This window comes from Mesoplodon mirus (assembly GCF_964341445.2).
Source record: "Mesoplodon mirus genome assembly, chromosome: 15".
In the NCBI taxonomy this organism is placed as follows: Eukaryota; Metazoa; Chordata; class Mammalia; order Artiodactyla; family Ziphiidae; genus Mesoplodon; species Mesoplodon mirus.
Window position 1 is genome coordinate 64015353 of NC_138991.1, and position 26216 is coordinate 64041568.

The window sequence follows — 26216 nt, forward strand, 5'->3', positions numbered from 1 at the left end:
TGGCCAGCTACCTGGCCTCTCCTCAGTGGGTGGCCCAGGCCAGGGCCAGCAGGTGGGGAGGGGGGGTCCGGGCAGGGAGCTACTGTCAGCTGTCAATAAACAGCAGAATATGGAGCTGCCTGGTTCACTTTTTTGGGGTATGTACATTGGGGAAAGTGGGGGTTAGCCTGTTCCTGACAGGAAGGAGAAGTCATCAAGAGTGTACATCCTGGGGATGTCAACAGGGGCCTCCTGTGGTCCCTGCCCAGCTTCCCTCCCCAGCTTCCCTCCCACTGGCTGCTGGTGCCTCTGCTCCCCAGTATCCTCAGGTGGCCTCTTCCTCCCCCTGAGGACCATCCCCACTCAAAGCCACAGTCTGTGCAGCTTTTATTTCAATCAGGAAGTAATCAAATTTATATACAATCTAAAAACAGTAGAAAAGGTGAGTAAAAAGGCCCACAGTCCATCTGGAGTGGGGATGGAGGGTGGGCCTGGTGAGCGTCGTACCTGGTACCCAGACGGGCTGGGCACTGTCCTGGCAGTGACGATGACAAGGCCAAGCAGAGGGAGGCTCACTGGGCGCAGGGCAGGGAGGGCACTGTCTGCCTGGCTGAGTCTGCCTGCCTGTTCCCATGGGGCAGGCAGAGACCCCAAGACCAGCCATGTGGCTCGCCGGACTTGGATAGGCCTAGGTCAGGCCCAGAGGAAGCCAAGACCTGGCCTGGATTCTGTTAGCAAGTCCACACCTGCAGGGGAAAGGCTCTGTTTCAGGTGCCCCTTTGGCCATCCAGCCCCAGAGCCAGCTGCCGTCCATACCCGCCCTTCACTGCTGCCTGCCCAGGGCCACTAGATCCCATCTCCCCCGCCCCCGCTCCCCCCATGCAGCCCCTTTGGATGGCCTGAGCCAAGGCACTGACCTTCACGGTGCTGTCCACAGCTCCTGAGAAGAGCCGGCCCCGGGACACAGCCAGTGCAGTCACACTGCCCTGGTGACGCAGCAGAGTCTGCGTGCAGATCATGTTGTCCATACTCCAGACCTGGGGGCACATGAGACATGAGGACCGCGCAGGCCTGGCACCCACCCTGAGCCTCCCACCGTCCGTCGGTAGGCCAGCTCGCACCCTGAGAGACCGGTCATAGGATGCGCTGAAGACTTTGGTCTGGTCTGGCGTTGAGATGACCGCCAGGGCATACACAGTGCCAACGTGTCCTGTCAGGGTCCGCACCTGTTCCTTAGACTCAATGTCCCACACCTGAGGGGGTGGCACAGGCAGGTCAGAGACACAGACGGGGAAGACGGGGGCCCAGAGTCAGACCCTGCCCCTTGGCATCCACTCTTACGTGGATGAGGTTCTCGTAGGTGCCACAGACAATGTGGTGATTCGTCACGGCAATAGAGTAGACGCTGCCACCAGATGTCTGCAGGACGTGGATGCAGTCGAGGGTCCGGATGTCCCAGATCTATGGGTAAGTGCGGGCTACTTGGTCCCAGGCCAGGCACCTCATCCCCTGGGCCTCTCAGCAGCCCACCCACCACCCAGGGTGCATGTGAGGGTCTCCCCACGCTGGCAGCGTGGGGGCAGGGCAGATGGAGCCGGCACAGGGAGGGCGCACCTTGATTGTCTGGTAGGAGCCGCTGTACAGGTAGCTCTGGGCAGCCACTAGGGCCCGCACCCAGTGGTTGAGGCCGGTGAGCTCCTTCTTCAGCTTCAGCTCGGTGCCCACAATGTCCCACACCTGTGGGAGCGGCCGTGAGCGCAGGCCTGGGGGGCAGGCACCGGCACCCTGCCGCCCCGCACACACGTGCACCACCTTGCCTGACCTTGATGGCCTTCAGGGAGCCGCTGAAGAGCATGTTGTGTGAGGAGACCAGCGTGCACACCGGGTTGTCATGGGCCCGGATCGTATTCACCTTCTGCAGGTTCTGGATGTCCCAAACCTGGCGGGAGGGAGGACGGGAAGCCTTAGGCCCTGGCCGAGCCCAGGCCCCAGTGGCACAGTGAGCCTGGGGGTCCCGGCCCGCCCGCCGGCTCCACTCACGATGATGGTGCAGTCGGCTGAGCCGCTGTAGAGCTTGCACCTGGGGAAGTAAAGCCAAGGTGTCAGGGTGCGAGAAGCCAGTACCCTCTCTGACAATGCCCTGGCCAGGCTGGGGGAGCACTGGCCACTGGGAACCAGCAGCCTGGGCCATTGCCAGGATCACTGCTGAGCCCAGCCTCGGTTTTCCTGTCTCAGCGAGGGGACCTTGGATGTGGAGGCCCAGCCCCGTGCCTGCCTGGCAAGCATCTGACAGCTGAGCTGGGAGGTAATTACCCCTGTTAGTGTTGCTGGCAGTCAAGCTGTTGCTTCCTGTGAGCCAGCATCTCTCTCTCATACACACACACTCACACACTCACGCCCACAACACGAAGCCTCATGACACAAGACAGGAGGGGAAGGTCTAGAAGGGGCACCCTGGGGGTGAGGCGGTGGCCAGGCAGGCTTCTCTGTGGTGCTGCGCCCCGGGCTCTGGCTGCCGGCCAGCAGTAGCTGAGCCCCTGCCTCCACTCTCTGGTCCCACATCTGTCCTCTGGCTGCCTGAGGCTCTCCAGGGCCAAGGCTCTGCTCTGTGAATGTACAGCTTCAGAGGTGGAAGGCCCACATGCTGCCACCCATGATTCAGCCCAGCTCAGGGTCGAGGGCGTCTCCCAGGAGGAGCAGACAGAGCCACCTCTAGGACACGTGCAGCCATGGACTCAAGCTCACAGTCCACAGGACCTCCCATCCCCGGCTCCACATGGGCCCTGTGGTCTGTGGACACATGTGTGCCTGCACTCACCCCTGGATGCAGAGTGCCAGCACGATGCCATCATGGCCCTCCAGCGTCTTCTGGCACTTGTAGGTGGTACACGTGTCCCACACCTGCGGAGACCAGGATCAGGGCAGGTCCCAGCAGGGTCAGCCCAGTGGCAGGGGGCACCATGGCAGGAATGACGTGAGCATAGGGGGAGGGGAGAAAGCCCCATCCATGGGCAGGCCTGGAGCCGGCAGAGGCTGGTGTGCAATGCCCACCCCTACCCCGCCAGGCTGCCAAGCCCCTAGGCAGGACCCTACCCACCTTGATGGTCTTGTCGGAGGAGCCGCTGAAGAGCAGGTCCCCCATTGAATAGACGCAGAGACACCAGACGGGGCCCTGGTGACCCACAAAAGTTCCTTTGCACTTGAAGATCTGCTGCGGGTCGTAGGCTGCAGAGAGATGGGGGAACTGGTGATGGGGGAACTGGAGGGGGCTTCGGGGATGGCGGCGGGAGCGGCAGTGGGCCCATACTCACATCCTAGGATGCCCATGTTCAGCCGTGCGTTGATGTGGGACAGCTCGTCCTGCGAGGCCAAAAGTAGAGCAGAGGGTGGGGTGGGCGGGGCTCCACAGCCCTCCATGGCCCCAGGCCTGAGCTCTGCCAGGGCAGGGCAGATGCAGCAACAGCCCTCCCAGCACAGACACCTAATCATAAGTGGGAACAAGCCTCCTGCTGGGACCCAAGCTGAGAGATGGTCCCGTGTCCCCCAGCCCACCCCACCTCCCTGCATCTGGCCCCTGCCCGCTCACATTCAACATGGACGCGTCCCTCCGGAACTCCATGAGGTCCTCGCTGAGCTTGCTCTGGTTTTCATCCAGGACATCTGTGTAGCAGGGACCAGGAGCAGGGTGTCAGGGACCAGGAGGAGGGGCTGCACCCCTGCCACCTCTGGGCCAGGCTCTCACCGAACTTGAGCTCCAGGCTCTTCTCCAGCTGGTCGATCTTCTCTGAGAGCTTGCCCAACATGGAGCGCAGGAAGGCGATCTCCTGGTCCTTCTGGGCCAGCGCCACGTGCATCTCGTGGAAGCGGTCATCCGTCTGCTGAAGGAACTCCTTCAGGCCCTCGAAGCGGCAGGTCTCCAAGTGCGTCTCATACGTGTCCTGGTTTCCGATGAACGTGCACCTGGAGGGACCGGACAGCTGCCCTGCCCACCTGCTCAACTGCCCGCCCAGTTGGGCTCTTCCCTTTGCCTCCCCAACCCCAAGAATCTCTCTGCCCACTGCAGCCCCGATGGGCCCCGATGGGCCACCATCCTCTGCATACCTGCATGCCCACCAACCCACCTACCCCTCCTGCTTCTACCCAGCAATCCAGTTATCACTTCGCTCCTGCTCAGAGCTCTTCAAGGGCTCCTCCACCACCTCACCAGCTTCTGCCCTAAAGAGCCAGCTGCTGCCCCTTCTCCCACCCCCACCTCCCCTCTGCTCTCAACTCCACCAGCTGCCGGAAGCCCTCACCCAGGTCTTTGCCCAGCTCGTGCCCATGCATGCATTCATTCTCAGCTCGTGCCTTCCCCAACCACCCGCAGCTCCCTGACCGCTCCATCCTCCGTGTTCCCATGGTGCGCAGGTCTCCTCAGCACCTGTACCTCAGTTTGTAATTACATAGACGATGGTGTGGTTCCCGCTAAGGTCGTCTCCCCAGAGCCCGGCAGACAGGCGGATCTCAACCAAGGTTTGCTGAAGGAGGGACCGTGAATGCCAGCCCAGGCCCACTCGCCCCCTCAGGTCCGCCCACCCCCACCCCGGGGCAGCCCCGTGCGCCCACCCCCGCCCACTCACCCGTACTTGGAGTGGGGACACTTGATGTGCTCGCACTCCTTGAGATGTGCCTCCAAGTTCATCTTGAGAAGGGGCGGGCAGCTGGGGTTGTTGGGGCACCGCACAGGCCTGTAGTCACAGCTGCCCTCGTGGTCCCTGGGGGAGATGGGACATGGGGAGGGGGGGCTGAGTCCCTAGGGGCACCGATTCTCAGTACCCCTGGGGGGTGGGGACTGGGGATGGAGGGGGGCACTTACTTCCGGGCGCTGAGCTTGATGGTGAAGGGACACCCTCGGGGGTCCACCTCAAAGACAGTGGGCTTCCCGCCCCCCACTGCCCGACAACCGTGCCTGCAGTGGATGAAGAGCTCGCCAATCTGCTCAGCCACTGCGATGTTGTTCACCACCACCGTCAGCTTGGCATTGTCCACAGGACACTTCTCTGGGGGGGAGGGCGTGTTGACCCCACAGCCCACCCGGCCACCATCTCCCCTGGCAGCCCTGCCCTGGGCACTGTGGCTAGGCTGCTCTGGGGGAGACCATTCCCTAGCAGGCGGCAGGCCTGGAACATGCTCCCCCAGCTGGGTGGGCTGAGCCTCTGTCAGGGGCCTAATCCACCCATCTACCTTCCCCTCTGGGGCTCCTGGAACAGGAAAGGGTGCATGGCTGGGCCACCGAGAATGACCACTGGGTGAGCAGGTGGTGGCAGAGGCCTCTCAGTTGACCCGAGAGTCTGGTGCAGGGCCAAGAGAGCTGGGGACAGAGCATGGAGAGGGCCAGTCCTGGGCCAGCCGCTAAGGCCTGAGAGGGTGAGGCCGGCAGCCTTGACAGCAGGGGCAGCGTCCGAGAGAGTGGGTGCTGTGCCCAGAAGGCCCACCCACACCCACCGTGGGGCGGGCTCTGAGCTGCCGTGCTCATCAAGGTCTTGAGCCTGGCCCGAGCCTGGCCTGAGCAGTCACCCAGGAACCGCTGCCACAGGAGGACTAGGGAGAAGCGGCTGTGCAGCCAGGGTCTCCATCAGTGCTAGGCCCAAGCCGGACCTCCCCGGAGGGACCTCCCCGCCACTGGGGAATGAGCCTAGGCTGAGAGGGCCCTACCTGACTTCAAGGCGCATCTTCGACAGAAGGTGTGCTGTGAAGACAATAGACGGATTGGGGTGTGGCCGCAGAGCTGCCCCCACCCCGTGCCCACTGCAAAGGGCACCTGCTGGGCGGCCAGACCAGGCCTGTGAGCGAGGCCAAGGCTCCCCATGAAAGGGGCCTCACGGTGGTGCACAGGTCGGGGAGGGGCAGCCTCACCCCACACGTGGTGATCACAGGGTCCTTGAACACACTGCAGCAGAGCTGGCAGCAGAGCTTCACCGAGGGCTGCTCGGCAAACACCAGTGGCTCCTAGAACAGGCAGGGCTGGGTGAGGGTGGGGCCTGGGACTGCTGACATGGGTGAGGGCACCCAGCCCCTTCCCCTGTGGGCCTGGGCTGCCCTCTTGGGGTGGAAGCACCTCAGCCGGGGTGTGTCCTGAGAGGAGGAGTCCGCTGAAGCCTACGGCTAGGCCTGAGCTCCAGTAGACCTGAGCAGGAAGGACCCCTCCAGCCATGCCCTCACCCCATGATACCTACCCTCTCCCTGGGACAGAGACTAGAAAGGGCCCCACATAGGACCCGCCTTTCATTCCCAAAGCTGATGCCTGGGCAGCCCCTGGGGTGGGGAGTGAGAAGAACGTGCCTGGGGGACCCAGCCCAGCACCCCGTGCGGATCAGGGGCCCCGATCAGGGCCTGACGGGAAGGTGCCCCCAACGCCCCAGGACGGGGAGGGTCCCTTGGAGTCTGCACAGAGCCTGCCCGGCCACACCTACCGGCTCCTCCTCCTCCTCGGGCAGCGAGAACGTGGAGCGCAGGGACATGCTGGACTCCGAGTGCAGGGAGCGGACGGAGATGGCTGAGTCCGAGCGGCGTGGGGTGCTGATGGGGGGCTGCGGGCAGACAGGAGGCTGTCAGCTGGCAGGAGGGCCGGGCTCAGACCCCCGTCCCAGTGGGCGCCCACTTAGCCCACGGCCCGGCTGTGTGCGGGGAGCCGGTGCAACGCCCAGGCCCCGCCTGCCTGGCAGTCCCGGCCCTGTGGTTGGGACGCCTGCTCACATCTGCCAACTTTCTTTGTGTAAATGGAGAGACTTCCTGCTATTCAATTCTACGAGGACACGCTCGGCCTGCTTCCTGCTTCCCGTGAGGGAATGTAGGCCGCAGAGGGGACACCTCCACCAGCCAATCCCGGGGCGGGGGTGGCCACGGCCCCCAGACTGCTGGAGGGAAGGGGGTGGAAGGCTGGCCGCGGGAAGCTGCAGGGCTCCAGGTGCCCGCTGGGCTCAGCCACCAGCCTGGCTGTCCTGGCCGGGGACACTAGCCCAGGCCAGTGAGGCTGCCTGGGGGGGAGGTGAGGACACCCCCACCAAACCCCAACCAAGCTTCTGAGAGCAGGAGGGGGGGCCACGGGTGCTCGTCTCTGCCTGAGCCACCAGAAACACGGATCTGGGGGAGTGCCAGGGCAAGGGGTACTGTCCTTTCCTCCCCTCTGGGCCTGGAACCCTCCAGAAGAGATACTCCAAGAGCAATCACTCCCCACACTCTTCCCCTCCTGCCCCAAAGCTTCATTCATGAGCCATAAACCTCCTGCCTCCACGCCCAGCCCACCTGCCCCCTCTAGGTCCCAGCCACTCTGGGACGTGGCTGCCTCTATCTGAGCCTCTGTGGGTGTGGGGACTGTTGGAATGATCCCCTCCTCGCCAGCCCGGGGTGTGGGACCCACCGCGGGCAGAGGGAGGCTGGCCGGGCAGTTCCAGGGCCCGGCTTCCCCGAGCAGGTGCAGCAGAGATCAGTGTCCCCAGCATGCCCGCAGACAGGGACCTCCCTCACCCGGGTAGCATCTACCTCCCGTCACAGCATCTCAAGTGGCATGTTTGCATGGAAATGCCACATGAGAAACAAGAGGGGAAATCAGAAGAAGTGTCAAATTATCCCCAGGGCAGCGATGGAAACCAGAGGGTGAGAGCAGGTCCAGACAGGAGCTGGGCTAAGCATTCGGGGCCTGGCCTGGCTCTGTTCTCCCCTGCCACCCTAGCCCCCTGCCCCCCTGCCCGCCTGCCCCTTGCGGGACTCCCACTCCTCCTGAGTGAAGGGGCTGTGGCTGCCAGGCCGGGGCTGGGGGCAGGGTAGCTAGCCCTAAAGTACAGGGACTGGGGGACGGCCCAGCTCCCCAGGGCAAGCAGAGGGGGCAGCCTGTGGGGGCCGAACGTCCAACAGAGATGGTGCCCAGGTGGCCGCGGCTCAGGGCCCTCACAGCACACGCCTACCTCCTTAGAGCCACCAAAACCCAAGGATTCCAGAAACCATAGGCACGGGGAATTCACTTCCTTCAAGGCCCAGCTGGGCAGGCGAGCCTTCTGTTCCCAGCCTCACTCCGTGGGCAGGTCACAGGTCCCGGAGACCGCGGCAGGCAGAGACCAAGGGAGGGGGAGCTCGTGCTTAGGGAGGGCCTAGTGCAGTGCTGGGCACACAAACGTGTTTGTTTGAATAATTAAAAATACTTTTTTTCTCCCTATTAAATAGGAAACAAAGGCCTCGCTGCCCAGCACGAGGAGAAGCCTTCGGTGCTGGGAGGCTAGAAGGGCTGAAGCACTGGCCGGGGTCTGTCGGGGGCTCTGAGGGAAACCAAAAAGCAGGCACAGGAGAGGTGAGTGGCAGTGGGAGGGTCCTCGCGTCCCACCCCCACCAGCCGGGCCAGGCTTCGCTTCCCGCAGCAGTCCCAGAGCCGGGCAAGGACCGACAAACAGGGAATGGCCACTGTGACCCTGGCCACACGGCCTGAGTACCGACAGCCAGCTCCAACTCTGACCCGAAGCCCTTCCTCACTGACCCCAGCCTGGGCCTGTCCATCTTTCCCCACCTGCTGAACCCCGTCTCCCTCGTCAGGAACCCCAGACTCGGGGCCTCTGCCTCTACGCGGCAACCCACCCATTCATACTCTGCTCAGCAACAGAGGAAGCTTTAAAAATGGGCATTTGGGAACTTCCCTGGTGGCGCAGTGGTTAAGAATCCGCCTGCCAATGCAGGGGACACAGGTTCGAGCCCTGGTCCAGAAAGATCCCACATGCCGTGGAGCAACTAAGCCCGTGCGCCACAACTACTGAGCCTGTACTCTAGAGCCCGTGAGCCACAACTACTGAAGCCTGCACGCCCTAGAGCCCATGCTCCGCAACAAGAGAAGCCACCGCAATGAGAAGCCCACGCACCGCAAAGAAGAGTAGCCCCCACTCGCTGCAACTAAAGCCCATGTGCAGCAACGAAGACCCAATGCAGCCAAAATAAATAAATAAATACATAAATATTTTTTAAATGGGGATCTGATCTTGTTACCCTCCCGAATGAACCTTCTGTGGCTCCCACCCCCACAAGATGGAGCCAAACTTGCCTCCTCTCAGCCTGCAGGCGCCACACCCTCTGGCTTAGCCACCCTCACCAGCGCTCTCTGGAAACCCAGCCATGGGTGCTCAGGCCTCAGGGTGTTGCACATGCTGGGCCTCTGACACCAGCTTGCTTCAACCTCACACCTGAGCTCGCGGCAGAGCCTCCACCTTCAACTCCTCCTGGGCCCTAGGCACCTGGAGGGAGGGCATGGTGGGAAGCAGGCTCTGGAGGGGTGGGGAGGGGGGAGCGAGGCGCAGACCTACCATGCTGTCCTCCTCGTCCCGCGGTGAGTAGGCGAGGGAGCTGGAGGAAGAGGGCGTCCTGCGGTGCTGTTTGTATGTGCTGGTCCCATCGGCTGTGAAGAAAAGAGGGCTGAGATGCTGCGAGCGGGGCCGTGTGGGGAGGCCTGACCACCGTGGCAGGCAGTGGGCTCCTTCGCAGATGGGCCAGGCAGGGGCAGAGGCTGGGCTGGGGGTTGTGGTTGCCTCCCCAGGTCTAACCAGTGCCTACAGCTCACCCGCAGGGCTCAGCCTGCCCTGGACAGTCCCAGCGCTGAGTCCAGAAGCTCCCAGCCCCAGCCCTGCCACCCACAGGCAGAGAGGTCCGAGGCCCCTCAGCTGGTACGTGGTGGGGCCAGGATGGCAGCCTGGTGGTCTAGGTCCCCTCTCCGCCCACCTCCTCCCCTGGTGTGGCCAGAATCAGGAACCGGCCACAGGCCCTCTTGGCCTCCTACAGGGAAGGCTGCTGAAGGCATGGCCCTCCTCCTCCTGCACGTCACCCCAGCTGCCCAGAGAAGGCACTGGTCAGGGGTCCACGTGGGAACAGGAGCCAGCCTCACAGGCCCTAAAGGCAGCAGCCAGAGGCCTACAGTGGCCAGCACTGGTCTCAGGCCCCAGCCAGGGCCAGATGTTGCAACAACCAGCCCCAAAGGCCTGGTTAATGATCCAGGCTTCAAATGGCTGCCCTGTGACTGGGCCTCAGTTTCTCTGTCCGTAATGAGAGGGGCTGGGTGAGGCAACTGTTCGTGCCTGGTCACTGGCTCTGACCATCCCTGACACTGAGGGAGTTGCTGGGTTGGCCATGGGCGAGACAGGCCCCCGTTACTCTCTGCCCGGGAGCTTTTGACTGCCACAACAGGGTGCTACATGGTTTCTAAAGGTAGATAAGAAATTAAAGAACAGTTACTCGGGTGATGCGATTAAGGGGTATGTATATTTGCTTTTTCCTCAGAAAAGAACATTTAAGAAAAAAAGAGGGCTCTTTCACAGCCCCGAGGGGGTCACCCAGCGGTAAAAAGGAGCCTGTGTGAGCAGATGTCCACGGCGGCCTGGTGACCTCGCCAAAAAGTGTATCAAGAAGATACCGTGGAAAAGCAATTAAAAAACTAATTAGCAGCTGGTGTTCTCCTATGAGGGGCAGAGTCCTGAAAAGGCAAAAGAACACACACTGCTCCCCAGAAGCACCGGTCCTGACAGGAGGGGCCACATGCCCTCATGTCTTCGGGAAGGAGGCTGTGACCTCGTGGTCTAGTTCCTCACCACCTCCCAGAACACACAGTGCTGAGGGCTCAACCATGGGACCAGACTCGGGAAAGGACCCCGTGAGTACTTCTTATCACCTCCCCATGCCCAGCCTGGTCCCCAGTCCTGACCTTTCAGAGCCTGCTAGAAGCCTGGGTGGGACGAGTCAGGGGTTGCTTGATAAAGGACAGGTGTGCAAAGTGGTGCCAGAGAAGTCGGGCAGCCCACCCCAGAGAGGCGGCAGGCGAGGCCCCGGGAGGCAGGTGCAGGAGGATGTGGGGGTGTGGGAGGAGGATGGGGGACTCCTGCCCAGCCCAGGTTGGCCTGAGCTCACAGGCTCACCTTTTGTGATGGTGGTGACAGCCGAAAAGGCGGGCCCGAAGGTCGTTTCCATTCTGGTCTGGAGAGAGAACAGATGAGACTTGGCCTTGGCCCCAGTGAGGATGTGGACACACACGTGGACATAAGCTGACATGCTTTCCCCCTAACGAGTCCACATGCGTGCATATACTCGGACATGCCAACCACACACACGGCATGGCCCACCCAAGGGACCTCCAGGTAGGGAGAGGATGGCTCTGGAAGCTCTTCTGGGGCCCTGGGTATGTGGGGTGTGCAGAGAGGCAGACCCTTCCCCGAGGGTGTCCCCCTTACCCCGGTGGCGGCGTCTGGGGTAGGAAGGTTGCTAGGCCCCCCGGAGAAGCGGTTGTAGCGGGCGCTCTTGCCCGAGCTCATGCTCTAGAGAGGCATCTAAGGTCCTCGGGCAGCGTCCCCTATGGGTGGAGCACAAATGAAGGGCTTTGGAGACGGTGGCCAAGCCCCTGTCGGTTGGTGGGGCCGCTCCACACAGGCAGGCTCCCTCTGGCCAGTCCACCACAGGCCACGCTTCAGTCTCTCTCCACCACCAATCCCAACAAGGGCAGGTCCATGCGGGCAAAGTCCCTTCCCCTCCCTCCTGTCCCAGGTGTGCACAGGCCAGAGGAAAGGAGGAGACCCTAGGTGCAAGCAGGCAGCTGACACTCAGTTCTACCTTGCTTTAAGGCTTAGCCCTTTGGAAAAGCCCACCAGCTCCACCCCAGAGCTGGAGAGGCCCTCACCCCTGCTCTGTCTGCTCCTCTGGGTCCGAGGTCTGAATGTCCCTGGGGCCAAGGCTGGGTATACACAGCAGGACAAAGCCACAGGCCTGTTTCCTGCCAGGGCAGGTGTGGTCAGGCCGAAGCCACCTGGTCTGCAGGATGTCGAGGATGCTGGCCGTGCCCGCAGAGAACCTGTGGGTGACGTACTTGGAGCCCAGCCCCTCACCAGCCTCACCACATGCAGAAAGCCCCTTCGGGTGGGGGAGGAGTGAAGAATTCCGACTCTTGACCTTGTGCAGGTCACCCACTCCAGGAACAAAGGGTGCCCCAGTGTGACCCAGTCTCAAGGGCTGGGGTGGCAGGGAGAAGGCACAGTGGGAATCATCCCAGGTCTCTGGTGACTCCCACCCAAGAAGAGAGGGGCTAGATGGGCCCTGAGAGAGCTGGCCAGGCCCAGGTGTACCCACAGAGTAGGAAGAGATTAGAAAGAAAAGGAGACCCAGTCAGCACCTCACACTAGGACGGGACCCCAGGGAGAGCTGCTCCATTCCCGAGACAGCGCCCACCCTGTGGTGGCCCTATCAGTAGGCACCCCCTGGGAGCAGTCTTTCCCATGTCAGGACCCTCAACAGTCTGTAGCCAGGAGCACAGTCTCCCCCTGCAGCGGTCGGCTGTGTTGAGAGCCATGAGACTGCCGGCTTGAAGCCAAGCTCCCCACGGGGAGGAAGGCCACATGCTCAGGACTGCTGTCAACAAGCCCACTTGAGCTCTCCACCTCAGGAGACTCCCAGCAGCATCCGCTGGACTGTGGGCTCATTGCCTGGCACCCTGCCCAGCCATCAGACCAGCATCAGGAACTGCTCTAGGAGGTCAGGTTCATCTTGCTCCTGGGGCCGCGTGGCAGGCAGGGGCCCACCCTGTGGTCTGGAGTCCCGCAGGACTGTGAGGCTCCAGGGGTGAAGGGCTGCTAAGCCCCCCACACTGTGGGAGAAGGCGGGAGATGCTCTCTGCCCCCTACTGTGAGTCCAGCAGAGAGCAACTGTACAGTCCAGCTGGTTCTGGCACCTTCCCCACCAGGTCCTCCTGACCTGGACCATCTAGCAATGTCCACGCCCCACCCCCCACGGCCAAGCAGTGTGACCTGGGGCCCACCCAATGGTCCCCCAATGCGGCCTGCAGGTTTGCAGGGAGGGGAGGGGCTCTCAAGCATACCCCACCCTCTGTACTGTGCTCCCAAGCTGCCCACCCCTTCAAATGCCACCTGCACGCCACCCTCCCAAACTTTGAGACTCAGGCATTGACAGGGTGGCTCTTGGCCCCTGCAGTTGGCACTGCCATGAGGCACCTCCCCCGCAGGGCTCTGAGCCCCTGTGGGTCTGGCTATATAGGGGGTCCTGAGAGCTTGGCCAAAGTCCCCCCGTCCTGCCCACCACTCTCCCTGCTGTGACTCGGGGGGCTTGGCTGCCTGCCCCAGCCCAGGCTCTCTGGTGGCCTGTCCTCTCAGGGGAGAGACGGGGGCTCCTGAGAGTGGTCAGCGCCAGGCCCTCAGGCAGAGGGGTGAAAGGGGCTTGTCCAGAAGCCCACCTCCAGCCCTGCTGCGAGTCTGCACGCTAAGCAGGAAGTCTTGGGGGCCTCCCTGCTTGGGGTAAGGACACTCTGGCTCCAGTGAGGCCCAGACAGTGGAGAGTGGGAGCTCCAAGATTCCTCGCATCAGCATGAAAAGCTCCGCCCTTTGGGGAAACCCAGGGTTGACTCCAGCCTTAGCACCACGGGGGCGGAAGTGGGGGGTGTCACAGGGAGGCCACTGGCTGACACTGACCTGGATTTTACAATCCATCTGCTCCTTCCAGTGCAAGCTCCCAGGGCCAAGAAGCCAGCTGCTGGCTCCAGCAAGTGGCACCCACGGTCCGGGTGGCCAGGGCCACAGCAGGCACTCCCCCAGGACCTCAGCCAGCCCGCTGCCCGCCCCCCTTCGGTGCCGGGTGCCCAAGTGCCTGTTGCTGTAGCCTGGGAGAGCTGGTGTCTGGCTGTCCTGCACTCTGAAGTGAAGTAAACAGAAAGGCACGCAGGGCCCGCAGGGCAACATGCAAATCAGGCCGGGAAGTCTGCAGACAGCCAATAGCGGTCAGGCGCACAGCAGATGACACAGGAGCCAGTAGGGGACGTACAAGACCAGCCCGTGAACCAAGCTGAGTGAGGGAAGGAGGGCGGGAACCATTTCCCAGTTCACAGGGTTCAGTGTGCAGTCCCAGCCCTGGACAGGGGGGTGGGGGGAAGCCCCTGCTCGCCCCGCCCACCCGGAACCAGAACCAGAGATTGCATCCAGAGCATCTCAGAATTAAGCAAGATGCCCTCGGCCTGCCCTCGGGCCGGTCCCTGGGGGCTGCCTTTCGCAATAATGGTCTTCCCCAGTATTCTCTGGCTCTGGAGGCCAAAACCCCAGAAACATAACAGCACACGCACCACACCCCTGGCTGGGGCTCCAGGGAGGCTGGGCCCAGCCGTCCTGTGGGCGTGCCCTGGCCCCCCAGAGCGGGAGGCCTCTTTCCCACCCCACAGTCAGCCTGAGGCTCTTAGGCAGGCAGGAAGTTGTCAACTAGAGCAAGAATCCTCAGCCAACCCAGAGCCTGGCCTCTCTCAAACTGGGAAAAGCCGTGGGATGGGCCGACTAGGGAGACCTGAGGTTGGGGAGGGCGAGAAAGGGCTTCCCCTCAGTCCTTCCCCACTCCCTGCCAAGTCCCCACACCTCCTGTTCCCAGGTGCCTCAGCAGAGCCCAGGGGAGGGACTCAGGGATTCTACCCCAGAAAGAGAAAAGCCCCCAGGTCCTGATGGAAATGGGGCTGTCCACCTTGGATAAGGCTGATGGGAGAGTGGGACCTACGGATGCTTAGGGTCCGTGCAGGAGCAGCCCGTCCCCTGCCTCGCCTGAGCCAGGGGTCAAGACCCAGGGGTCTTTGTCCACCCACATCCATGTCTAAGGGGCTCCTGGGGCCTGCGGTGCACTCACCACCCAATGAGGAAACAGCGATCTGCCCAGAACGCCCCAGCCCCTGCACTTCTCCACCACAGCCCCTCTTCAGGAAAGCCCCTCATCAGCCCCCTTCTCTGAGCAGCCTGCGCAGGAGGGCAGGCCAGCTCCATCGGGGCCCCTCCTCAGCCTGTCCCCTGGAGGGAGCCCAAAGGGATCTTCTGGGGCCTCACCCTCAGGACTGTGGGACATGACCCCCCTTTCCCTTAGGAAGTACCCAGAGGGGGTGTGGGTTAGGCATGGTCCCGTGGCTGGCAGCCAGTGGAGCAGCAGCCTAGGCTGGCCATGCCAGAGCTGGGGGCAGTGGGGTGGCCAGACGCGGCCGAGCCCCACCTCAAGGCAGCTCCTCTGATAGCCCTAGGCAGCAGATGTGGTGGGGTTCCCTGAACAGCACATGCTGAGCCAGCGAGGGGGTGGACTGCCCTATAAATGTCGTCAGGCCACACGTTTGGCACCGACTGCCCCAGGGAGGAGCGTGGGTGGCTCGGGAATCCTCGTCCCTTCCTGCCATGGAGCCGTGGGTGGCCAGCTGGCTGGACTGTGGCCGGAGCTCCAGGTGCAGCCCCTGGCATCACCTTCAGACTGCACAGCCCCCCAGTAAGCCCTTCCCTGGGCCCCCAGGCCCCCAGGCCCAAGCCCAGGCCAGGCTGCCAAATCCTATAGACACAGGCCTGGTTGCCATAGCAAAGCCACACACACTTCCCCTGGCTGTTTCCTGGAGTCCCCTTCATATGCCTTTTCCATCCCAAACAGGAAGGGTGTGATGTTGGGAACCCCCTCAGCAGGCCCTGATCTGAGGTCTGCCCGGCCTCCCTTCCCTCCCAGCACTCAGCCCAGACCTTTGCCCTCACCTTGCCATCCTTCCCTCGGTATCCACAGCCTGGACTCCCCAGAGGTTTCAAAGCTGCCTACCTAGACACCTGCTGTGACCTCCCCTCCCAAGGGCTCTGCCCCCTTGCACCCTCCACCCAGCCTCCTGGCCTTTCCTGTCCAGGTCCAGCCTCTCCAGCCTACCCGGCCCCCTGTGCTAGAGGGAGTCTCTCCTGCTCTGTGGCCTGGCCTTAACCCCCACTTGGCAATGGGAATGCCTTCCCTTCCCCAGTTCCCTTGGGGCCAGCCTCATCTCCCCATCCTTTTTTTCCCACATCTGATGGCCATGTATGAGGTGGGAACCTGGCCCAGCCTGGGGGACATCCAGAGGGCTTCCTGGAGGAAGGGGTTGGCCAGATCCAGAGCAGGGAGAGCATGTTCTGGGAAGAGGTGGCATTCATCCCCCTATCTCAGTGTGCAGCTGCAGGGCCACTTTTTCCTGTCCACACCTTCCCTCCACTTCAGTGCCCAGCCTAGCTTCGACTGCAGGGGTGGAACTGGGAAGCATGTCCCTAAATTAGTGGGTCTAAACTCATGGAAACAGGCCCTGGGCCTTCGCCCAAGAGCCAAGTGGCCAGCAGTGCCTGGGCCCAGTCTGCACCTCCAGGCTCCCTTGGCCGTTTTCTCATCGCGCCCTGCGTGGCTTTTGTCTCCTGGGCTTCCTCCTTCTTGCTCCCCTGTAGAAGTCAGGAAGGGCACGCAGTCCCTGGGCCAGATCTGGGTCTGGAGGTGACCGGGAGCGTGGAGGGCAGAGGTCTGGCCCAGCCCACTCCTCCATCTAGCCCTCACCATCCAGCCCTCTGGCACATTCCTCCAGTCTGGTGTCTGCTGGGCTGCTCCTTCCCCGCTGGGTGCCCTCCCTAGGTGCTCCTGGGATTGTTCACCCCTCCAAAAGGCTTCCAGACAGCTCGCCTCCTCCTGCCTAGGGCAGCCAAGGGCCAGGTGTGCACAGTGACATCAGCACCCCCCCAATGCCCACCTCCTGCTTCGCCTGCCCCACCTGACTCCACGCTCCTCTGGGGAGCAACCATACCTCTTCTGCCCCACGGCCAGTGCACAGTGGACACTGAAGGCATCTGTTGGTGGGTCCATCTTCATGGGTCTGAGCCAGAGGTCTGAAGTCCTAGGTGCCCACCCACAAGTGCCAGACTCAGACCTGAGTTCAAATTCTGCTTCTGCCACTTAACAGGTGTGCGACTCTGGGCAAGTTACTTGCCTGCCAGGTCCTCGGATTTCTCACCTATTAAATGGAGTGGATGTACCCAAGTCTGGAAGGAACTGTGAGAGATGCCATGTGACTTAACAGTGAAGGCGCCACTGACATCAGCTCCTCCCTGAAAACTGAAAATGGAAGCTGAGAGGCCACCCGAGGCACAGACAGCCAGCGAGGGGTCACGGCCAAGGCTGACCAAAGCCCTGTTCCTTCTGCTTCCTCTGTTGCCGCGGGCAAGCTGAGGAGCTCCACCTTGCATGTAAGCCAGCCCCTCCCCAAGCCATGCCAGCTAGAGGCCAAATCACAGTGTCTGGGCTGCCGAAGCCTCCCAAGCGGCTCAGGCCCTTCAGCTGCATCTTCTTCCATTTCCCAAACTGTCCATTCCTTTGTCCAGCCAACTGGCTAAGGTTCACATCCACTGCAGGCCAGGCCCTATGCTCCTTCCCAGCCTGTCTCTTTCAGCCAGACTGCCCTTTTCCCTGCTCTCCCCCCGAGGGAGGTTCTGGCTTCCTGGAGACAGTACTGCTATAGGATGCAGGCACCTTGAGACACAGGGCCTGGGGTTTCCATGGAGAAACTTGAATCCGCAGAGCAGTGAAAGTGGGAATTTATGACGGAGAGGGGAAGGGGTGTGGGAAGGGAGAGGCCCAAGAAAAGGAATGAGGAAGAGAGAGGCCACATAGTTGGCAAAGGCCAGGGGGTGGGCAGGCCCCAGGAGAGGGGGCCTGTGTGTGGGGGGGGAGGGGTCTGAGGGATGGGAGAAGGGTGTGCTGACAGGCTGGGCAGCATAGAGCTCTAAGCAAGGGACACAGCAAAGTAGGGTGGAACCTCTCCCCCCTACAGCAGGGTGTGATCCAGCAGGACCCCAGACTCATCCGCAGCTGACCACCCTGACCTGGCTCAAGACAACCAGGCCCGGGCAGCCAGACCCAGTGAGAACTAGGAGAGGAGGGCCCCAACCCACTCTCCTCTGCACACAAGCCAGCCTCCTCACTCTCTCCTACTTCCCCACTGAAGCCAGCAGTCCATCCTCCACTCACAACCAGAGGCTCTTTATTAGACTTAGACCTGATGCCCTCTCTCCTGTGCTTGAGTCCTCCAACAGCCTCTCTTGTAAGCACAATACAATCCCCATCCTGCACTCTGGTGTGTCTTCACCAATTCACTTCTCATGACGTTGCCAGTACCCGCTGGTGTCCACTGAGCTTCCTCACCCTGGGCCTTTGCACATCTTGCTACCTCTGCCCAAAAAGCTCTTCCAGCAACTTTCCAGGACGGGATGCTCACTGTAGGTGCCCCCTCCCCAAGCCATTCAGGAGCCCCCGGTACTCTCTTTCTCAATACCTTGCTTCTTTTTTTCATGGCACCTATCACAAATCTTCATGACTGTGTCTGTGTATTGTCAATCCCGCGCCCCTCTCTAGATCACCCGTTCTCAAAGCGGGTACGCTTGGAAATGTCTAGAGACATTTTTGGTTGTCACCTCGGGGGTGGGGGAGGTTACTGGTATCCAGTGGGTGGACACCAGGGATACTGCTCAACACCCTACAAGGCACCGCAGGGAATGATGGGCACGAGTATCAAGAGTGGCGAGGTTGACAAACCCTGCACGAGAAGACCTAGGAGAACTGGGATCATGCTCTCCGCAGTCTCCCCGCGCCTACGACAGTGCTGGGCACCCGGCGGCGATCAGTAAACGCAGGAAGAAGGAATGAATAAAGGAGAGAATGGAGAAAGGGAATGAGTGACGGACCCGCCGACAGACAGACGGACTGACCGGGGAGACCCCGGAGCGTCTCAGCCCCGCCCCCCAGGCCCGACCCATTCCCCAGACACCAACACGCCGGCCCTCCGCCCCACCGCGCGGGCACAAGACGCGGGCCCAAGGCGCGAGCCCCAGGCCAGGCACGCCGCTAGGACACTCACCCGCCCGTGGCCGCTTGGAAACCGCAGCGCCACCCTCCCGCTTCATCGTGCCCCCTCTACCGCTGGCCGGGAAAGGGACAGGACATTCGAGCCGGAAGCGCTCAGGCGCTGTGCCCGCCGGGATTTGCAGTTCCCTGACTCTCGGGGCCCCAGGCGGCCGCCTTACTCGAGGCTCTTCAGAAACTACGACTTCCGGCGGCTCAGATGTTGCGGGGCGGGATTGGTGGCTTCAGAATCACTCTATGTTGCAGATCGGACTCTGATTGGCTATATATATCCGTCGCTCACAGTTAAGTTCAATGGCCTCTGCAAAAGGGTGGAGCTTCGGGTGTCGGGTCCGGGAGACCGCCCCCAAAAGAAATGTCAAGGCTCGATTGGTGGAGACTTGGAGAGTAGAGAAAGGAGCGTATCAGCGGTGAAGAGGGGAGATACTTCCGCTGAGATTGCCCAATCGCAGGGGTGGGGCAGTTTCTATAAAAGCTTGAGCCGTAGACTCCTACGCTCTTTCCGGATCAAGTACGAGGTCGAAGGGGTTGTTGTTTCTTGTTCCGTACGCCACGGTCGAGGGAGGAACCGGGCCCAGAGCGGGGTTGGGGAAGGGGCCCAAACCTGCCAGCCAACCTAGCCCCCGGGTCCAGCCTCCGCCTGAGACCCATCTTGGTCCTCAGCGTTCTACACGTTTCTGCTTCACCCTCCCCCCAGTTCCGTCGGGAAGTCGGAATCTCCAGATCTGCTTCTCTGTATAGGTAAGGCTGGGTTGGGCCTGGTTTCCCAAATTCAGTTCCGAGCCTGTGATGAATTGCTTTAATTTCTGACACCTCGTATGAAAACTGCACGCGCAGTCTGATTATTTTGCAAGACTGAGGCTTTAGGGTGCGCCTCCTTGATGGAAGGGCCTGGGGGGTGAAAACAGGTCTTGCCGGAAATGGCAGGATTGGGCATCTGTCTGCATTTGGGCGGTTTCTGACTTTCAGGACTGTCGGTGATCCGGCTGGAGACCTTGAGGTAAATCAGCATCAGTCTAGGGGCCTTGGTGTCCCGACTCGGATCCCTGGATTCAAGGTAGATCACGGGCCTTGCCCAGCTGCGCCTGGAGACCGCTGGCTTCTCCCTCTCTCTGCCTCTTTTCTTTTGGCGGGAAGCTGGGATTTTGCGCTATTTGGGGAAAGGATTTCTTGAACCTTATTCCTAAACTGCTCCCGCGACATTGCCAAATCCAGTGCTATGTCGGGTAGAATTCACAGGACTCTTCAGGTTTTATTTTTGTTACCAAGAAAGCAGGGTGAATGACTTTGGAATCTTCTGTTGCCTAGTCTGTCTCCATCTACCGACACTCCTTTGCCCTCGTGCCTACCTTCCATTGCGCCCAACTCCAGTAATCCCACTCTGTGCAGCTCCTGTAATCAGAGACCTGGGGAATCAGAGAACCCTCCCGTTATTCTAGATAGACAATCTTCTCTTAACTACATCCCAACTCTTAAGGGGGAAACAGAGCCTTTTCTACGCTACAAGTACCTGTACTTCTCCGGATTCCCTTGGCCAATCCCAAACCCTTCTTCCCTATGCTCTTCTGTACCCAACGATACCCCAGGTTGAAAATGCTGGTCCTGCTGGAGTAAGCCATAGTGGAACTTCCTATCACCCAGGATCAGGGAGAATATGCCCACTTAGGGAAGTGGCAAATGGCAAAGGTACAATCAAGAGTACATGCGCCCTTCTTAATCGATTTAGTCCATTGCAAACAAAGACTGGGCCAATTTTCTGAAGACCCTAGTAGCTTCACGGGGGATTTCAGGCCCTAACCCTGGCCTTTGATTTAACTTGGAAGGACGTCCAAATGGTCTTACCTACCTCCTGTACCCATGAGGAGAAGCAGAGGATATGGGCAGCAGCACAGGTGTACGCTGACCAGTTTGCCAGGGACCAGCCCAACATTTATGTTGTTCGGGATGCAGTCCCAAATCATATAAACCCATTTGGGATTATAATTGCCTGGGGAGGAAAGGCCAGGAAACACAAGGTCCAGTGCCTATTAGAAGGAATGAGAAAGTGCATTTGGAAGCCAGTCAACTATGAAAAGGTCAAGGAAGTGACCCAAGAGGAAGAAGAAATCCCTGTTCTCTTTCAGGGACAGCTTGTGGAGGCTTTTTAGAAAATTTGCTAACAGATCTCTCTGCTCCCAAGGTTCAGTCCTTGCTGCCCCTGATGTTAGGCAAAAACTGCAAAAGTTACAGTTAGGCCCACAAACTCCTAGAGCTGGCCTTTGGAATATTTAATGGATATCAAACTGAGGAAGAGGATAGAACTCAACATGGAAAAAGGCAGGCCGAAGCTCAAGCTAAACTGATAGCTGTTGCTGTCAGCCATGCCTTGCAACCTCAGGGCAACCCAAAGGGGGCAGGAAGGTTGAACCATCAGTCCAGAGGCGAGACCAAGGGGGAATGCTTCAAATGCAAGTCACCTGGCCATTGGGCCCATGAGTACCAGAAGAAGCTCCCGGGCCTTGCCTAGTCTGCAAACAGACCAGTCATTGGAGATGGGACTGCCCTTGGTCCCTAAGGGGAATGGGGGCTCCTGCTCCTGAGATGGCCATGCTGGATGACTGAAGCGACCCAGGGATTCTGGCAGCTCCCCCCGCCCCGACCCCACAAGATGTCTTATCTCCCTTGAGGAGCCCCTGGTGGCAGGTAAGATCCATTTTTTAAATTGATACAGGAGCCACTTACTCTGACCTGATTTTTCACGCTGGGCCTCTTTCCTCTAAAAGCTGCAGTGACTGGTGTTAATGGAAAGCCTTGTACCCTTCACTTCACTGGGGCTCTCACTTACCATTTTGAACATGCCTTTTTAGTTGAGTGTCCTACCCCACTACTAGGGAGAGAGCTTTTGGGCTCCCTCAAGGTGATATTACTGTTAGGAGGCCCCGAGCAGAGCAGCCCCTTATCTTAACCCTGGCTAAGGCAGATCAACACAAGAGCAAGGGCTTGTTCCCAGCGATATTCTACAAGCAGTGAACCCTGCAGCAAACTGGACAAAGGGGAGTCCCTGGGAGGGCTATAAATGCCCAACCTGCAGAAACTAGCCTTAAGCCAGAAGCTGCTTACCCTAACCAGAGACAGTACCCCATTAGGTTAGAGGCAAAAAGGGGGTTACAACCCCTCATACATAAATTCTTAAAATATGGCCTCTTGGTTCCCTGTCAGTCTCAATGCAATACTCCTATTCTGTCAGTTAAGCCTCATGGGGGGATATAGGGTGGTGCAAGACCTCAACAGTAAAAGAGGCAGTGGTTCCTATACTCCCCCTTGTGGCCAATCCTTATAAGATACTAGCCCAAATCCTTGAAAATGGTAAATGGTTTACTGTGCTCGACTTTATACGGATGCCTTCTTTTACATCCCAGTTCATCCCTCACAATATTTGTTTGCCTTCGAGTGGACTAACCCCCACTCGGGCCAAATGCAGCAATACACCTGGACAGCACTACCTACCACGGGTTTGGGCGCAGCTCACAGTGTTTGCCCAGGCCTTAGGAAGGGAACCAAGGGAAATAGGCCTAAAAGGGGCTATGCTACAGTATGCAGATGGTATATTAACATGTAGCCCCACCGTGGAGGCTCAAGTGAGAACATCATTGAAGTTCTTAATTTCCTTGAGGTCCAGGATTACAGGGTCTCCCAGAAAAAGGCACAAATCTCAATGCAACAAGTTAAGTACATGGGACACGTTATAAACCCTGGAAGTAGACAGCTGTCGCAAGATAGAAAAGTGTTAGGCCTAAGTGCCCCAAAGACGTTTCTTTGTACCTTTTTACAAAGGTAAAAAGGCAGGGTTTTGCTGACTCTGGATCCCAGGATTTGGGCTAATGTCTAAGCTCCTATATGAAGCTATTAAAAGCCCAGATACAGAACCATAACATTGGGCTGAGGAACACAGGAAAGGGCTTTTAATAGTATCAAACAGGTCGTCATTAAAGCTCCTGCTCTGGGTCTCCTCAGTTTTAAAAAGCCATTCATTTTGTAAGAAGTCCTAACCCCCTAAAAGCTCTGGGGGTCCTAAAAGAAACTAGAAGTTCCTCAGCCAATAGGCTATTTTTCCACACAACTAGATGACGTGCCCCAAGGTTGGCCTGGCTGCTTTCGGCCAGCAGCTGCCACCACTTTATCAGTGGAAGAAGCTAACAAGCTTACCTTGGACAGCCACTGAAGTCCAGACCCCTGCCCCTCAACATCAAGTACAAAGGACTCTAGAGATCAGAGGCCACCGTACTAAGTACCAGAGTTTACTTCTTGACTCCCAAGAGGTAACCCTCAAAACTCCCAACACTGAGAAAAACGGAACCCTCTTACACTGTTGGTGGGAATGTAAATTGGTGCAGCCACTATGGAAAACAGTATGGAGGTTCCTAAAACTACAGTTGCCATAGGATCCTGCAATCCCACTCCTGGGCATATACCCAGACATTTGAAAAGATACATGCACCCTAGTGTTCACTGCAGCACTATTTGCAACAACCAGGACCCGGAAACCTAAAGGTCCAGTAGAGTAGTGGATAAAGATGTAGATATATACAATGGAATACTACTCAGCCATTAAAAAGAACGAAATAATGCCATTTGCAGCAACATGGATGGACCTAGAAATACTAAGCGAAGTAAGTTAGACATACCATATATCATTTATTTGTGGAATCCAAACTACAGCACAAAGGAACATCTGTGAAACAAAAATAGGCTCAAGACAGAGAAAAGACTTGTGGCCTGGGGGAGGGAAGGACTAGGAGTTTGGGGTAGATGCAAACTAACATATAGGATAGACAACAGGGTCGTACTATATAGCACAAGAAACTATTCGGTATCTTGTAATAAACCATAATGGAAAAGATGGAAAAATATATACATATAACAATCACTTTGCTGTACACCAGAAACTAACAACATTGTAAATCAACTCTACATCAATAAAATTTAAAAATTGCCACACCCTCAAACCCAACTACACTGATGCCTGCTGAAGTCCCAAAGGTAATACATTCCTACCTTGACCAGGTTTGTCCCTGTAGGCCTCATATGACAGATCAAGACTGACAATCCTGAGGAAGAATGGTTTACTGACGGCAGTTCATTAAGGACGGGCTCAGGAGGGCAGAGCATCATAGAGGTGAGAACTTTGTGCTGCCCAACATGGCAGCCCAGAAGGCCGAACTCTAACCCAAGCCTTAACCCTAGGGGAAGGAAAAATTATATACACAGGCTCTGTGTATGCCTACCTCTACATGCCAGTGGAGCCATATGGAAACAGGACTTGAATGCAAAAAATTCCCCTGTAAAGTATGGGGCTGAGATCTCACAGAGGCAGTTCAAAAACCAAACAAATCAAGTAACAGTCATTCACTGCCATGGACACCAAAAGGGAATCTCCCAAATTATCAAAGGGAACAACAGGGCAGATGGAGAAGCAGAGAAAGCGGTCTTGATACAACAAATGACATTAATTCCATCCCTTACCCCTTCTAACATGCCCAGGTACTCCTGAGGAAACCTGGGCGCAAGAAAAAGGGTGAACTAAGGGAACAGAAGAAGTCTGGTGGCGCATCAATCGCTTTTTCTGACCAATGGAAAATTCAAGGGCTACATGATTTTTCTCCATCTGGGGAAGGATACTATGTCTACAGTGCTTTTCTGGCTTTTAAGGAGAAAATGACTCCCAGATCAAATGGTTACTTGAGCCTGTGCCCTCTGTGCCACCCATAATAAGGAGGCCATCTCAAGCCCCTCCCCTGCCTTTTGTGAGCCCAGTCCAGCAACATGGGCCTTAGCCAGGAGAGGACTGGCAAATGGATTTCACTCAGGTGGCTTCTTTCCAGGGCTTCAAATATTAGTCTTTGTGGGTACTTTTACTGGATGGGTGGAGGCCTTTCCCACTAGCACAGAAAAGGCAACTGAAGTGGCTAGAGCGCTTCTGAAGGCAATTATCCCTAGGTTTGGGTTGCCCTGACACCTCCAGATTGACAGTGGACCCTCAATTCATAGCAAAGGTTACCCAAAAGACGCTAGGAAATAGATACTACCTTTATTTGTCCTGCAGACCTCAGTCCTCAGGAAAGGTGGAACAGACCAATCATACCTTAAAGAAAACCTTGGGTAAGCTCTTGTCAGGAAATAGCAGAACCTGATAATAGCAGGGGTACCACCTGCTGCCAGCAACTCTTTAGGGGCAGCCCCTAAAACAACTAGGTTGAGCCCCTTTGAAATGACATATGGTAGGCTATTCCTCACCCTGGACATGGTAACCAGCTTAGAAACCTAGGCACACCTTAAATACATTAACCTGGGCCAGGTCCGAAGGGGGCTATTCAAGAATATGGAAACAGTTCACCTCTCTCCCAGATAACAGCCCCAGTTACTCCATTGTAAACCCTGGGTACTGGGACCTGGAAAAATGAGTCCCGTGGTGACCAGGTACTCCCAAAGCAAGAGTCTTGATCAAGTTTTGCTAAGCACCCCTACAGCGGTTTAACTTACTGGACTCACTAGTTGCGTCCATCTACCCAGAATTAAACCTGCTTCCACTGATCGGTTACAGGAACCTGAAGACCCACATCCCAGCTATTCCCGTGAACCTGCCCAAGACCTCAAATATCTCTTCAAGAAGGTGATCCCCAAGCCAGCGACAACCGCATTGATAAGTAAACTCTCACTCTGACAGTAATTTCTTTGGGGCTCTCCGGGTAACAAAAGCAAGATAAGTGACAGGAGGCTGGGAGCCCGTATTTGTTACTGGGCTCTTGTTTACTGCAGGATTTCTTTTAACACTACTTGCATTCCGGTTGCTTCCTAAATTAGAATTCTGATTGATGTCATTATGAAGTTATTAGTCACCCTAACTTTTCTCTTCCTCCTTTGGGGATTCATGTCAGGGGAGTGAGGATCCAACGCAATAGTAAATCTCTCAAGAATTATTGCAGGACTTCTCTAGTGGCGTAGTGGATAAGACTCCACACTCCCAATGCAGGGGGCCTGGGTTCGATCCCTGGTCAGGGAATTAGATCCCACGTGCATGCCACAACTAAGGAGCTGGCAAGCTGCAACTAAGGAGCCCGCCTGCCACAACTAAGACCCGGTTCAACCAAATACATAAATATTTTTTTTTAAAAAGAATTATTGCTCAGGGAGAGAATCTGTCTCAGTGCTGGGTCTACCGTCCCAATCCTCAAAGCGACACCTATAAGCTTAAAAGAACTAAGCTACATACCCAGTAATGATGACCTTGAACTTACTCTGGCTGAAGGTCCTGCGACCCCTGCTCCCCTCAGAGTCCACATCCAGCCCTTGGCACAGCTTCCATGCCTGGACCTGACCCCTCTTGTTAGTGCATCCAGCACACAAAGCTACCCCCATCAAAGCATATTTGTTTTGTACTCCCTGTCATAAAGGTAACTCATCTTGCTGCCCATGCCAGAAGCCTAGAACTAAATTCTGCAATGCACCAGCAGTTGACATCACCACCATTACCCATAATTTTAATTGCGAAGATCAAACAGGCA

At 58.1% G+C, this 26216-nt stretch overlaps 1 protein-coding gene and 1 long non-coding RNA gene across 9 annotated transcripts; one reads left to right on the top strand and one right to left on the bottom strand.

The window, feature by feature from the left end:
• Positions 1-364: 364 nt before the first annotated feature.
• On the bottom strand, positions 365-18774 carry TRAF7 (TNF receptor associated factor 7). 8 transcript variants are annotated; one of them, XM_082644414.1, is made up of 21 exons: positions 18671-18774; positions 11211-11329; positions 10899-10956; positions 9300-9391; positions 6432-6548; positions 5875-5967; positions 5674-5707; positions 4835-5018; positions 4605-4733; positions 3722-3939; positions 3566-3639; positions 3291-3339; positions 3077-3204; positions 2798-2880; positions 2020-2059; positions 1802-1918; positions 1594-1716; positions 1321-1440; positions 1101-1232; positions 897-1016; positions 365-725 (listed from the first exon to the last, which is right to left on the bottom strand). In XM_082644414.1, the coding sequence occupies exons 2-21, from the start codon at positions 11289-11291 to the stop codon at positions 711-713; spliced, it is 2007 nt and encodes a 668-aa protein (XP_082500540.1). In that variant the 5' UTR covers positions 11292-11329; positions 18671-18774; the 3' UTR covers positions 365-710. The 8 variants fall into 8 exon arrangements, with proteins under 8 accessions (XP_082500540.1, XP_082500535.1, XP_082500536.1 ...); XM_082644409.1 differs by having other exon boundaries at positions 4599-4733; XM_082644410.1 differs by lacking the exon at positions 18671-18774 and adding an exon at positions 13452-13471 and having other exon boundaries at positions 4599-4733.
• A 418-nt stretch (positions 18775-19192) lies between these two features.
• On the top strand, positions 19193-20246 carry LOC309816885. Its single transcript, XR_014296071.1, has 2 exons — positions 19193-19416; positions 19645-20246. It is a non-coding gene; the product is annotated as an uncharacterized lncRNA (long non-coding RNA).
• Positions 20247-26216: the final 5970 nt, after the last annotated feature.

Bases quoted from the DNA above. Each gene is read 5' to 3' on its own strand.
- TRAF7 (XM_082644409.1), bottom strand. From the start codon at position 11,291: ATGAGCTCGGGCAAGAGCGCCCGCTACAACCGCTTCTCCGGGGGGCCT. The intron at 10,957-11,210 runs GTAAGGGGGACA...TTCTCTCTCCAG, and splicing joins CCCCAGACGCCGCCACCGGG to ACCAGAATGGAAACGACCTT. The intron at 1,017-1,100 runs GTGCGAGCTGGC...ATGTGCCCCCAG, and splicing joins CCTATGACCGGTCTCTCAGG to GTCTGGAGTATGGACAACAT.